We start from the raw sequence: 13,981 nt of genomic DNA on the forward strand, positions 1-13,981 counted from the left end.
TACATATATTCATTTCGAATTTTATGGACCGACCATTCTAATTTTGCATACAAATACATTTCATTTTATCATATTGAGACTAATTTACTATCACGGTGTACCAAAAATAAAAAATCTTTTAAAAAAAGATTTGACTCTAAGACTCTCCCTTTTAGTTGTCACATTAATCAATATATTGAGAACTCGTTTAAAATCGAATTTTTCTGCGAATTATAACTCAATATATGAAATTCATTTCAAAACCCATTCGAACGATTCGTGCTATCTCTTGAATACTCCAACGAGTTTCACGTTTGCGAGCTGTGTCGTTCTGACAATTTGGATATAGTAGTGGCGCCACACGACGAATATAATTCACCAACGAATCATGCACGTATATAACGATATTATGATTATAGATGGACAAAAATTCCCAATTTTTAGATAATCCAACCTATGAATACGAACGTTATATACATATATATGGGATATTATCACTAGAGCACATGCACGTAAACGTACGGTTCTAAATTTCCAAAATAGAAAACTATGCATACATTCTCTCTCTCTATATATATATATATACATATGGTTTCATTGTCATAGGGAATTGTGTGATTGTACTACAATAGTATATACATACAAGAACATGCAAATTTGTATGTGTGTGTATGATTGTGGCAATATGATAAAGAGATCATGGAAAAAATTAAGTGAAAAAGAAAACAAGAAAACAGCTAGGGTTTGGTCCAAATTAAACGCAAAAGAATGGAGGGAGGACCACGAAGACGGTGATGTTAGGGACAACCCTCATTAACTTGGAAGACGACAGACTGTTGTACTTTTTTTTGTTACTTTGGGATCTGGTCCATTGCCCTCAAGATATAACATCACATAGGTTTTTAGATAGTCTGATGGATATGTGTATACTAATTCCGAAGACGGAAACTAATCATGTGATTTAAGTTATATCCTCTCTCCCCAAATTTGAGAGGAGTGTTATCCAAAATATCATACTTAATAGTTATAGTAAAACGAGAGTATTTTAGATATTTTACCAACGAAATAGATATTTTGTCCCTATTTCACCGATTGAATTATCCAAATTTAGACATATATATATATATATATATCATGTAAATCATATCTATAATTCTAATGCGCCTTAGAGTTTTGTTCATCTTTCTTTAAAATCCGTCTTTCTCTACTATCGTCAAATTGTATTATAGAAGTTAAGATCTTTTTTTTTTAAAATCAAATGCTGATCAACATGATCAGCTACACAAATAATATGGAGTGACTTACTTCCAAATCGTATTTTATCCGAATCGAAACCATATTAATAAACCGCAATAAAAATCAATAAAATCTGAATATAATACGAAACCAATGATTGTTTTTTTTAAATCATTCGTTTAATTTACTGCAAATCGAAAAAAAAAAACAAACAAAACCTTGGCATATATCTATGTAACATGAAGAAAAAGAATTTCAGGGAAATATTTTTTTTTTAAAGAGATAATAAAGAAGGAGATGGTCGGAGAGCGTGTGGGCTGGACCTGAATTCGGGGAAGGACGGCGTTTTAAAAACGACCCATTATTGATTGGGTGGGTGAGAGAGAGAGACAGAGTAATTACAGCCTGCGAGAAGGACCACACACTGTATCCCGTGGTCACGCTTCCGAACCGTTAGATCTCTCTGCCTTAGCTGTTCTCAAAGTGGGGTCCACATATCACTGGGCCCACAACCGATTACGCGGGGAAAATACACCAAAAATAATATGAACAGATCTGGAGTTCGGTCGGGAAAAAAAAAAATTCGTGTCTGCACAGATTTTATGATGTTCCAACGGTTATCAACATTTTCTGATAAACATTATTTAAAATCTCATCGGGTGTGAAAAATCATTTGTGATGAGTCTCTTTTCCTTTTATGGTTTGTAGAATCTTCGGATTAATTTTTTTTTTTTTTTTTTGATAAAATATCTTCGGATTAAATTGAAGAAGGATATTTTAAATTCGTGGAATTTTAATGTTAAAGGTTGAAGAAAAATATCAGATATTGTATAATATTAAATTCGTAGAAAGATCTATAAGTTGTTCAAAGTGTAAGAAGATTTTAAAGGAATATATGAAATTCTAAATTTTTTCTTTTATTTTCGCGAAAGTATTTTTCATTTTTAATTATTCAGTTACCAGGAAAGCCCGTAGGCCTTGGTTGTTCATTTCATTTCTGATATTTATATATGGGCTTTCGGCCCAAATAAAGCCATGAATATAATTCCTCTCGCTTTAATAAATTGGTACAGTTAAACCGAAAAACCGGTCTACTGTGATTGTTTATTCGAGATATCGTCCGGCAGTTTGGATGGTGCAAATATAAAACGGCACACTGTCTGTAAGGGCTATTACCTTTGCCTGATTAAAAAACGGCATGCATTTCTTTACCTTCCAAGCTCTCTGCTTTCCGGTCTTCTTCCAAACAACTCAGAGAAAGTTTGCCACACAAGAACTATATCAAAGACACATCAGGAAGCTATTAACAGAGAAATCCTTACTAATACATTGGAGCATAATCGAAGTCGTTGGAAGATCGACATCACTAGACATCGACGAAGCCAAATGATTCATGTACATTTGTTTTTTCGAGCCAAACCCAAGAATGAATTCAGCATTGTTCTTTGATAACAACGGTTACTACCGATCAATCCTCTTTCACAATCTTCGCCTTCTCGAGTATGAACTTGCCCTCCTTGTACCTTTGCGAGGCCTCGTATGCTCGCTCGTACTTCCATCCAAGCACTTCGTTGCAGTCTGCACAAGACACATCAGCCACTGTGTGGAGACCCGTAAGGAGATTCCGGTCTTCCTTTGGCCCTATCACCACGTTCATCGCGTGCGAGAACAAGAAGGCTCTCCCTGTTCTTCCCTGACATCGACAGACCACAGCTCAGAGATTTGATTTTGAACGGTTTCACAGAGACAAAAGAGAGTGTCAAGAGCTTTTCATGCGATAATAACCCGGGTTTTTGATCGATTTTTGCAATCATCACAAGAATGTTAAAAAAGAAGAATGATTAAGGTGGGTTTCAGCGCCATGACTGATCCAGTTACTGGGCTTGCTGTTTCAACCTATGAAACATGTAGAGACAACTGTTTCATCTCCAGGCTCCAGCATCAATGTAAGTTTTGATCGAATCTTGGACATAGTAAACAGGTAAACTAAGTAAGGATCACTGATTCCTGATTCTTTCTCATCCGACATGTTCCGGGTTTCAGACAGGAAAAACACAAAAGTCGTGGCCTTTACTACAATCTGGAACACACGGCCAAAGGATTTTGATCAAAGCTAAATTCACCTGAAAGGCCTTGGAGATGATATCGTCGTGAAGGCCAACATGGTTCCTGCAATTGCAGCAACTATACAGCCTTGGACCAACCGACTGAGCCATCTGATCAAAGCTTTGACCTTTCCCCCTCCAGAAAATTACATGAAAATCGGAAGTTAGGGTTTCCAGAAACAGGAAGAAGTACCCAGAAAAAAAAAAAAGAGACAAGACAGAAGAGAAGAGAGACAGCACACCTTTCTAAAACCTCTTCTTCACCAGCTCCGAGATCAATGTCTGCAAACAGAGGATAAGAACACAAACAGTGGGCAGATCAGATGTTAGCGTGCAAGACTAGAGATTCCAGACGATATACCAGAAAGATTACTATACGAAGATCTCTCTGATTCAGTCGTTACCACTAAAAATGGAGGACAAAAACCCACGATGAAAGATCTAAAATTGTTATCCAAGTCAAAGCAACTTGGTGATACAGGTCTTGATGAAAACCACCGCTCAGCAGATCCTTTGCTTGGATGCCCAGAAAATTTTCAGCGATTCTTTATTTCTTCCTCTTTTTTTTTTCTTTTGAAATTTTGACGGTGAACAAAACGTGTTTGGGAGTGAGAAAATTCAGAGAAATAACGTGGAAAAATACGTGAAAGTTTCGATTTTTAAATCACAGTGTTGGGTTTTGCTTTAAAGACTTGAAATTCGAAGAAGCCCAAACTGAAATTCCATGATTTGTTCAATCATTATCATCGACACTTGTTCCATTGATGACGTTAATCTAAAGGACAGAACAAAGAACTTCGCTTTCAGGACAAAGAATAACATCTGTGATTTGGAGTAGTAATGCTTCGATGTTCTTTGAATCTACTTCACACAATAATAGCCAATAACATTAAAACTATATATATATATATGTATGCATAAAATAAACTACTGCTTCGCTAACACCGCCGCCTATGATCCTTTCTGTTTTTTTTTTTGTGTGAGCCTCTTTACCATTTCACCTTCAACTCCTAGATTCCCTCTTACTGCATCATCCAAGAGCGTTTATCTTCAAAATGAACTTTAAAAATCAAAGTGATATGGAATCAAATGGCGTTTGCGTTTGCGTTTTGGTGTTTCATCAAATGTTCAATGGCTCATCTTCTGCGTCCCTTTCCTTGAGCTGTGTCCAGTCACCAGATTCTGCAAGAACGTTAAAGGTTGAACATGACAGTTAAGTTCCTACATCTGAGAATGTGGAATAAAAAAATGCAGCGAAAGACATACTTGGTTTGTCGGCTAACACCATGAGTCGCCTTTGAAGGATAGATGCAACAAAGAGGAAGATGGAGCACATTCCGAACATGACGGTGATAGGGAATGCATTCACCTATACAGACACACCCCAATCTAATTAGTATCAAAGGGCTTACATAGCTCGGGAGAGGATAAAAACTTCGTATACGGGTCGGGTACCCGAGTTTTCGGTGTACCCGACCTCAGCCATGGCTTCCTTTGGGTTTTTTCGGCCGTACTACCTGACCTCAGTTTCATAAGAGTTAGTTAGCCAAGTTTTGGGCACCCATGGAGTGCAGCAAGGGCTCGGGTACCCGGCTGGCAAGCCGAGAGACTCAAAGGCAACCTGGTCCGAGGAGAGACGGCAAGTGACGAAATCACCACCTCCTTTGCCCAATCGCCCTTCGACCTCGGCTCAACACGAAGACTTAAAAAACACCTTATCTCTAATCTTTATATTGAAACACAACCCTAATAGCAACGATGCACAGCCTCCCTTGCACAGCCCTCTTGTCGCCTACCTCGCCCTCTCTGGTTAGTGGTTCGGATTCCCACGGGAAAAGGGCACTGGCCAAAACCCAAAAACGGATTCTCACCGACGATGGACCCGTACTCCTCCCGCCAGTGAATGAGTACCCGAGCTTTCGGGTACCCGACTCACGGATCGAGCAAGTACTCACCATTTCCGGGTGTCGTGCCCCACCCCTATGACGACTACATCCTACACTGTAAAAGAAGTAATGTGAAACTTACATTGTACAGAACAACGCAGACAAATATATTCAAGGGGATGCGGAAGAAGTTCATGATGGTGCTTCTGGCTTCCTCCGGGATGTATTGGGATCTCATCTTCATGATTGATGGCCAGAATATTCCAACACATGCCTCAAATATACAGAACCCTAGAAGCTGGATGCATCCGGAAAAAGAGATTCCTCCTCTTTTCACCTTTGAAGGCTCTACAAAGAACTGCACTTTCACATCAGGGAAGCTTTTGCAATCAGACAAACAGTGGAATCAAACAGAGAACAACCCAGAAAACAAGGATTCTGTCCGAAGCAAAACATACAGTCATTATTATTGGGAGCAAGAGCGAGGCAGCGGAAACAACAAAGACGATCTGCATGTAGCTTTCCGCTTTGGGAGATGAACGTGCCAACAAGCGAGACGCGAGGGAACTTCCGAGCATCGAAGCCAACATAAATGTCGCGAAAATGAATCCATGGGGGATCTCCTCGTCGTTTGGGCTAAGAGCAGGAGTCCATAGGAATACAAATGTATACATGGATCCTTCAAAAAGTGACTGGATGGCACCCAAAAGAGCAATCTTTTCATCTGATGAAGGAAAAAAATTGGTTTTTTAATTGATAATCACAAACCCTTATGCAAGTAACAAACGGACATAAAAAGGACAAGCAGAAAGCAGCCTTGAACTGGTTTCTGAACCTACCAGAAGCAATGGCCATGGCAGCACCCTTGAACTGGGTAAGCAAGTCCTTGTTTTCTGAAGGATCGCCATAATTTTCTGTCCATGATGATAGAATGATAGCCATTCCAATGGCAAGGAAGCATGCAGCAGCATCAAACGGTGCCACAGGGCCAAGTGAAAAGGAATCAACGAGCAGATTCCCGAATAGTCCAGCGATGATAGCAACGAGACCATTTCCAAGAAATATCGCCTTTGAGAAAGTCAATGATAGCCATTGCTGATCAAAACCCCTCTGCAAGGCATCAACAAGGAAAGAATACAAACTTCATATATACATATATACAAATGGTATCTTCAGCTATAGTCACAGATTCGATTCAAAGAATTTTGGCTTAAAAAAGCTGCCCCAAACCTTAAAGTGCTCGGCAACAAGCCATGATTCAAAGGCTGAAAACAGAAGCGAAGTGGCAATGCCTCCCAAAACACGCCCTATCATCAGAACTTTGTATTCAGGAGAATGCTTGGTGATACAGCTCAGTATGTACGTAATGCAATACGTAATACATGCTCTCTTACGACCCCTGAAAACAGAACACATCAATAAGCAGTTGACGAATGATACTTATAGGAAGTTTATTATAACTTTGAGAGGAAAATCTCACTGTTTGTCGGCCAGAGATCCAACGATTGTACCGAATAACATGGAGGAACCAAAACCAGCAATGAAAAGCTGTCCGATCTCCCCTTTTCCAAATCCGTAAGTACTGTAAAGGTAATACACATATGGACCTTGCAACCAGTCTCCCGCTGTCATCACAAAAGATTGACGAAAAACCAAATCAACATTTGCGGTCTGCACATTAATTCTAAGACAAATAGCCTTAATTGTAAGCTAAATTCAGCCAAAGTTTTCTTGATAAAGTTTAGAACTTTAAGTTGATACCATCAAAAGAACAGTATGAATGTATTTTTCACTGGATTCGCGTGATTCATCTTCTTCTTCTCCACTCATCAAATTAGGTTTCCGCCAATCCGTAATCCAAAATGACAAATCAGATTAACCAAACCAACTAGCTCAACATCAAACAAATACATCTCCCATCTCTTCGTGTTTCCCATGAAATATCGAACTCTCTCCCTAAGGCAACTAACATTTCCTCTGAACGACTGAACTCGGCAACCAAACAACAATAGAACGACATACAGATTTGAATCGCCCACCAAACCCATTGATTAAACTCTAACACCAATCAGATCGGATCGGCATCGGATCGGATCGACATGAATAATGTTAACGTATGGAAATCGAGCAAAATGAAGCAAATTTGCGAGCTAGCAGGGATCAACATCGTTACCCATCATGAGCGAATAAACGAGGAGGTAATTGTTCTTGAAGGAATTGAAAGCAGAAGAAGTGTTGATCCGATCCTTATTGTTCTTGCTGAGCTCCATGGCGGCGACAAACACGCCAAGAGCTCCGAACACCATGTAGTAGAACACCTCCATTGTCGGAAAAACTCCGACGGATCCAAGACCGTAGCTAAGATTTGTGGGGAGAAGTATCTGTTTTGCGTCACAGCCACTGCTTCTTTCTTCGGTCTCAGATCTTCGTCCTCGGCTCTTAAAAAAGATCACTGACGGGGAAATGCGATCAGCCTTTGACCCCACTTCGAGTTGCACCTTCGTGTGAAACTTGGTCTACAATGTACAATAGCGAAGCGTTAGCGTACGAATACCACGGTGCGCGAGACGCAGAGGATACATTTTCTGGAAAAGCGGATAACGGTGAGAATGTGCCAGATAACACGTGGCAAGATCTGAAGGGATTGATCTGAAAATCAACGGTTAAAAAATGTCGGTGGGACAAGGTAACAACGGAGACTTTTTTGGCGTCCGTCGGATCACATAAGGAGAGCGACCCAGTTGAAGAATTGCGTTTCATCGTGTAACGTCAAACCGGTTAAACCGATTTTTTGGTGTAACCGTCCCGGTTAATCAATGAAATTAAAGTTCGAAACTTTATTTTCTGAATGAAGGATAATGATTTGAGAAACCAGAAGCAGAAGTACAATGCTAAAATCATTTGATTTCTATGACAAACAAAAACACCGAAGTAAAAACAAAAGGTGGGTGCCAAGGCAATGCCCAATTCACACCGACACCAGAATCCTGCAAAAGATTCATCCTTTTGAACTCAGCTATACAAATGAAAAAAAAAATCATTGGGGTTCTTCTTCTTGAGAATCTGACTGGAGGTTAATGATTTGAGAAACCAGAAGCTTCGAAAGACCACTAATGGCGGCTTGGACGTCGTCTGGATCCCTTTGGCTTCTCCATACAGAGGCTTGCGAGCTGAACCCGGAATACTCTCCTGCAGCAACCTGCGTCTTCTTTGATGAACCAAGAGCCTTTTGCAAGTCCAACTGTGACAGAGGCCGTGGAATCTGAAAACATTTACAACTCAAAACCCTCAGTTCTTGAAACCAGACTATGGAAATAACCCTAAAGTGTTCAGATTATCCGTTTACTCACCGAACAATGTTTCCCGTTTTTCTCCTCCTTTAGGAGATCTCTGATAGGGAAGTAAGCTGCTTTCTTGCAGAGCTCGAAAATATCCGATCCAGTGTAGCCTTCACATAAGCCAGCAACATAATCATAGTCGATACCGGACTCGACCCTCTCACCTTTCAGAGTCACTTTCAGAATTTCGGCTCTCTCCCTTCGGTCAGGCATCCCAATTTCAAAGGCTTGAGGAAGACGCCTCAGTATTGCTTCATCGAGTTCTGATGGCCTGTTAGTTGCAGCAAGAACCATCACCCTTGCATTCTCTATAGTAAAAAACAATAATATCCATTCATAAGTGCCGAATCCTTACAGAAGGCATGCTTCAAGATACACTAGTTTGCATGATGAGGGGAAAAAAGAAATTAGACACTACGAATGCAACTTACGGTCAGTGCTAAATCCATCCCACAACGCCATAAACTCGGTCTTCATGTTTGCCATCGCTTCATGATCTGTTGACCGACGCTGGCCAAGAAAGCTGTCAACCTCATCGATAAATATAATAGCGGGTTGGAGTTTGTATGCCAAGCTGAATACAGCAGCAACTGAAAAACGGGACAACTCTCATATTAGTAACACACATCAATCAAACAAAAGGTTTAGCAGGGAAAACGTAGAAATTTGAAACTTAAGCCAACAAAATGAGATATACGCCGAAAAAGATATATGCATACCTAGCTTCTGAGCATCACCGAACCACTTGCTCATCAGATTTGAAACCCTTACATTAATAAAAATAGCTCCTGATTCTTTGGCGATAGCCTTAGCGAGCATTGTCTTCCCGGTTCCAGGAGGACCATACAGCAAGACACCCTTTTGAGGACCAAGCAGCTTCCCATGAGAAAACAGATCGGGTCTTCTCAGAGGCAGAATCACAAGCTCATAAAGAGACTGCTTGATAGACTCCAAGCCTCCGATCAAATCGAACTCTACATCAATGTGGTCTGGATTTATAACATCACAAGCTATCACATCCTGTTCATGTGACACAGAGAAAAGCACATGTAAGGGAACAAATTAGCCCCTAACCTTCTCATTGAAGCACTATACAGAACAGATGAGAAAAGAAACAAAACTATGGACACGGATTTTTTCTAGACATTATAGGACAGAGAAGAATGCTGAAGAATTTCTAATATCATAGAAGTGAATCTCATGCATAAACATTGTCAGCCTCAAATTGCATCAAATTCCCCACAATCTAAGGCATGAACGCTTCAATCAAACCTCCTCCACACCCATTTTACATTAACTGTGAATGAGTTCTGAATTGAAACCGTAAAAACTACAGAAAGTACCCTCTGAACGACCTAAGAAACATATGAGCACAAGATTTGGATATCTTCAATTCATAAAACTCAAACCCTGATAGCTTTAGAATCACAGAAATTCAGGTCGGTAATTCAAGAACACCAAAACTAAGTACCTCGTAGGGATTGGTCTGGATAAGAGGACGACCGAGACGCTTGGCGATTTCCTTATTATGCTCTAGCGCCTTTTTGGCCGCCTCACGGTTCGGATCGAGATGTCGGAGACCGGCGAACAGAACCAAACAGCTTAGCGCCGCGCTCGCCGCGTACAGTATCAGCTCTTGTAAGAATTTCGTCTCCGACGAACGCCCCATTCTTCCTACCAAACAAAAACTTCAAACTCTCGTAGATAATCTAAAAAATTAGGGTTCGGAGGCGAAGAAGTGCGTATCCAAAACGGGCCGAATATCCGCAGTTCCTGTGGACGACGAAAGGGTTTTTTATGAAAGAGCGTGTGGATCGAGGAAAGAAGAAGAAAGTTCATCCTCCGAAATGACGGAAACAGCCTCAGTGGCACTATCGTAATTTCGACGTTACAGATTCAGACATTCAGTTGGTGGGCCTCAAAAGTTTAAAGGTCAAACGCCCAATTTACCGAGGCCCAACATACCTCGACACACGTGTCTAATAAATTTTTTAAAGATTTTATTATGATTAATACGAATTTTAAATTTTAAAAAAATAGACGAACTTTTTTTTTTTGGATATAATAGACGAACTTTTTTCAATTCTAAATTAAATTATAAATTTTGAAACGGTTTATAAAACAATTATACGACACTTAAAAATTTTTAATCTTTGTAAAATTTTATGTAATTTTATGGAATTTTTGTAAAAGTAATGATGTTTAATTAGAAATCAGAAAAAACGTGAGTAAATTTTTTTTTGAAATTTTAACATTACTATATTGTTAAAAAATTAATAATTTAATATATAGAATTATTTTATATTGTTGGTAATCCCATGGTGTCAGAAAAAAGAGTTGTGACTTCAGTTTTCCATGTGAAGCTTTTGCAATCAGACAAACAGTGGAATCAAACAGAGAACAACCCAGAAAACAAGGATTCTGTCCGAAGCAAAACATACAGTCATTATTATTGGGAGCAAGAGCGAGGCAGCGGAAACAACAAAGACGATCTGCATGTAGCTTTCCGCTTTGGGAGATGAACGTGCCAACAAGCGAGACGCGAGGGAACTTCCGAGCATCGAAGCCAACATAAATGTCGCGAAAATGAATCCATGGGGGATCTCCTCGTCGTTTGGGCTAAGAGCAGGAGTCCATAGGAATACAAATGTATACAATTTCAAGACACTTTATATGAAAATCCGTAGATATAATTTAATAAAATGGATAAAATCTGATATAAAAAATAATGAAATCGTAAGATAAAGTGAAAAAAAATGCAACCGTATATAGAAGATTCGAGTAATAATGTATTAAACAGGGAATGATCGTATTTCTTGGGATTATTAAATTATTTTCCACGTTTTGAAGAATTTGTTCTTTGGTTTTACATGGACAAAAGAGGATTCGATTGACTAATGTCTAAGCTACCCCTGGTCAACAACAAAATTCATGGCAATCATAGAGGCTAATTTAGTCATTTTGTTCCAAAGTTGGACGGTACAGAGGCCGAACTCCATTTTCCTTCGTCTTTTTGCTAATTCGAGCTTTGCAAATATCGAAATTCCAAAAACAGGCAAAAAAAAAAGGTTTCCTTTTTCATGAAAACTTGTAAAGAAATTGTACTCTTTTGATTAACGAAACGCTTTTTTGATTCATTTGGTATCTGGGTTTCGGTTTCCAGTGCTCTTCCAACCTGAATTCTGGGTTCAGACGGGTTTTGTCTGAATTGGCTGATGATTTTGATCGTGTTTGCCGTTGAGAAGAAATGTTTTCAGATTTGAAGAAGTTTCTTACATTCGAAGAAGTATCGAAGCACAACAAAACCAAGGATTGTTGGCTTATAATTTCCGGCAAGGTTAGATCTTTTCCTCTTATTTTGAAGAACTTCTCTTTGAATCTACTTCACGAGGACCGGTCCTGTCTGAAGTTAGTTTGTGTTTGTCCCGATGATTTGGACATGTAGACGTTTGAGATTCATGGTTGTTCTTGTCTGAAGATTGACGCTTGTTCTTGAACTCGATTCCTGGTATACGATGTGACACCATTCATGGATGATCATCCAGGAGGTTACGAGGTTTTGCTGTCATCAACAGGTGAAAAGATCAGTTCTTGCTCTCACTCATTAGATCACCTGCGCTCTTTGATCCATTCAGACAACCAGTCGTTTTTCTCAAAATGTTTTGTGTAGGGAGATGTCGACCACAACGACACGGCAAGGGATATGATGCATCAGTACTTCAACGGGGAGATTGATTCCTCGACCTTTCCCACGGAAAAAACATATGCCCCACCGCAACAACCGGCCTATAACCAGGAGAAGACCCCAGATTTCGTGATAAAGATTCTTTGGTTTCTGGTTCCGATCTTGATCTTGGGTCTGGCCCCCCGGTTCGTCGTTACACCAAGAAAGAGTATAAGGCCCCCGTGGTTCGCGATATATATATAAGATGATTGAAGAATGTAATGCCGGTGCTTTTTATATGGTCATAGATTGTTGCATCGCGTTTTCATCGAGATCTTGCTGATTCTTGACAAACCCGGAACGATAATAATGCGTCGTTAGCTCCAGTCACTATCTTACCTGGTTGGATTCAGTTGCTAGTACCTTTCTTTCTTCTTCCAGCATATCTTTTCTTCAACAGATTGAGCCATGTGGGCACAATGTTCTGTTGGGCAAGACAAGAGTTCAGTTTGGTTATTTTCAGACAACCATGAAGCTGTAGTGAACATAGGATTGGCTTTGTTCGATATAAATATGGTCCATACAAGATGGTATTGTGGAGAAGACAATGATTCAGAGTAATCCTCAGCATTCAAGAGGAATGTCTGTATATCGTCATCTGGTTTACAGCGGAAGTGACATAGTTTCATATTCTCTGTGTTGTAGAAAGAAACATAAAGAGAAACAAAAGAAGAACATTCCCGGTTAAGGCAGACAAATCGAGCAGAGAGTGTGCTTGTTCGGTTAGAACAGGCAGAGATAAACACTACAAGAAAATCTTGATATAGCGATGGAATTTGCGACGGAATTTTTCCGTTGCAAAGAAATTACGACAGAATTCGACGAATTTGCGACGGAATGCGAAAATTTTTATTCCGTCGCAATTAGTCGCAAAATCCGTCGCAAATTTGCGACGGAATACGACGGAAACGTTGTCGTCGCAGAACCAAACATTATTTGCGATAGAAATTTTAAAATTACGGATTTGCGACAGATTTGCGACAGAAATTTCTGTCGCAAATATTAATTTTATTTATTTTTAAATTTATGTTATTTATTTTTGGAATTTGCGACAGATTTACGACAGAAATTTCAGTCGCAAATCTAAATTTTATTTTTTTCCGCTATTTTCGATGAAAAATTTTAAATTTTCGCGGTTTATTTTTCGTTTTGCGACGGGTTGCGACTGCAATATCCGTCGCAACACTTAATAAAAGCTGCGACTTCGTCTTTCTCCTCCAGACTTCGAATTTTTTTTAAAAAAAATCTCAATCTTCTCCAATCTTCTCCAACAAATTGTTTTTCTTCAAAATTCGCCAAGGTATGTGTATATATATCGTGTATATGGATTTGTATATGTATGTATTGTGTATATATATATATGTGAATGTGAATATGTTATGTGTATGTGTGTATGTATATGTGTATGCGAATGTATATGTGTTTATGTATGTATATGTGTATGTGTGTGTGTTTATGTATGTGTGTTGTGTATGTATGTGAATGTGAATATGAATGTATATGCATATATATAAATGTTTATGTGTGTTTATGTGATGTGTATGTGAATATATATATATATATATGTATGTGTATGTGTATATGTGAATATGTATGAATGTGTGTTTATGTATGTGTGTAATGTATATGTATATGTGTATATATATGTATGTGTATGTAAATTTTGTGTATGAATGTGTGTTTATGTATGTGTGTGTATATGTATATATGTGT

General features: G+C 39.1%; 3 protein-coding genes across 5 annotated transcripts; all 3 read right to left on the reverse strand.

Moving 5' to 3' along the window:
• Nucleotides 1-2,492: 2,492 nt before the first annotated feature.
• Nucleotides 2,493-3,976, reverse strand: LOC104825158 (protein yippee-like At4g27745). 3 transcript variants are annotated; one of them, XM_010557442.1, is made up of 4 exons: nt 3,725-3,976; nt 3,563-3,602; nt 3,339-3,448; nt 2,493-2,908 (listed from the first exon to the last, which is right to left on the reverse strand). In XM_010557442.1, exons 3-4 carry the CDS (start codon nt 3,429-3,431, stop codon nt 2,684-2,686), a joined length of 318 nt encoding a protein of 105 aa, XP_010555744.1. In that variant the 5' UTR covers nt 3,432-3,448; nt 3,563-3,602; nt 3,725-3,976; the 3' UTR covers nt 2,493-2,683. The 3 variants fall into 3 exon arrangements, with proteins under 3 accessions (XP_010555744.1, XP_010555745.1, XP_019059455.1); XM_010557443.2 differs by having other exon boundaries at nt 3,339-3,456; XM_019203910.1 differs by lacking the exons at nt 3,563-3,602; nt 3,725-3,976 and having other exon boundaries at nt 3,339-3,556.
• A 120-nt stretch (nt 3,977-4,096) lies between these two features.
• Nucleotides 4,097-7,689, reverse strand: LOC104825159 (molybdate-anion transporter-like). Its single transcript, XM_010557444.2, has 8 exons — nt 7,380-7,689; nt 6,687-6,831; nt 6,437-6,605; nt 6,046-6,316; nt 5,665-5,930; nt 5,349-5,564; nt 4,587-4,689; nt 4,097-4,502 (listed from the first exon to the last, which is right to left on the reverse strand). The coding sequence occupies exons 1-8, from the start codon at nt 7,528-7,530 to the stop codon at nt 4,441-4,443; spliced, it is 1,383 nt and encodes a 460-aa protein (XP_010555746.1). The 5' UTR covers nt 7,531-7,689; the 3' UTR covers nt 4,097-4,440.
• A 393-nt stretch (nt 7,690-8,082) lies between these two features.
• LOC104825160 (ATPase family AAA domain-containing protein 1-B-like) lies at nt 8,083-10,342 on the reverse strand. The gene is made up of 5 exons (XM_010557445.1): nt 10,016-10,342; nt 9,264-9,564; nt 8,976-9,134; nt 8,557-8,852; nt 8,083-8,468 (listed from the first exon to the last, which is right to left on the reverse strand). The coding sequence occupies exons 1-5, from the start codon at nt 10,211-10,213 to the stop codon at nt 8,244-8,246; spliced, it is 1,179 nt and encodes a 392-aa protein (XP_010555747.1). The 5' UTR covers nt 10,214-10,342; the 3' UTR covers nt 8,083-8,243.
• Between the last annotated feature and the right edge of the window lie 3,639 nt (nt 10,343-13,981).

The sequence above is a fragment of the Tarenaya hassleriana genome, unplaced genomic scaffold (genome assembly GCF_000463585.1).
Source record: "Tarenaya hassleriana unplaced genomic scaffold, ASM46358v1 Cleome42, whole genome shotgun sequence".
Taxonomy (NCBI): domain Eukaryota; kingdom Viridiplantae; phylum Streptophyta; class Magnoliopsida; order Brassicales; family Cleomaceae; genus Tarenaya; species Tarenaya hassleriana.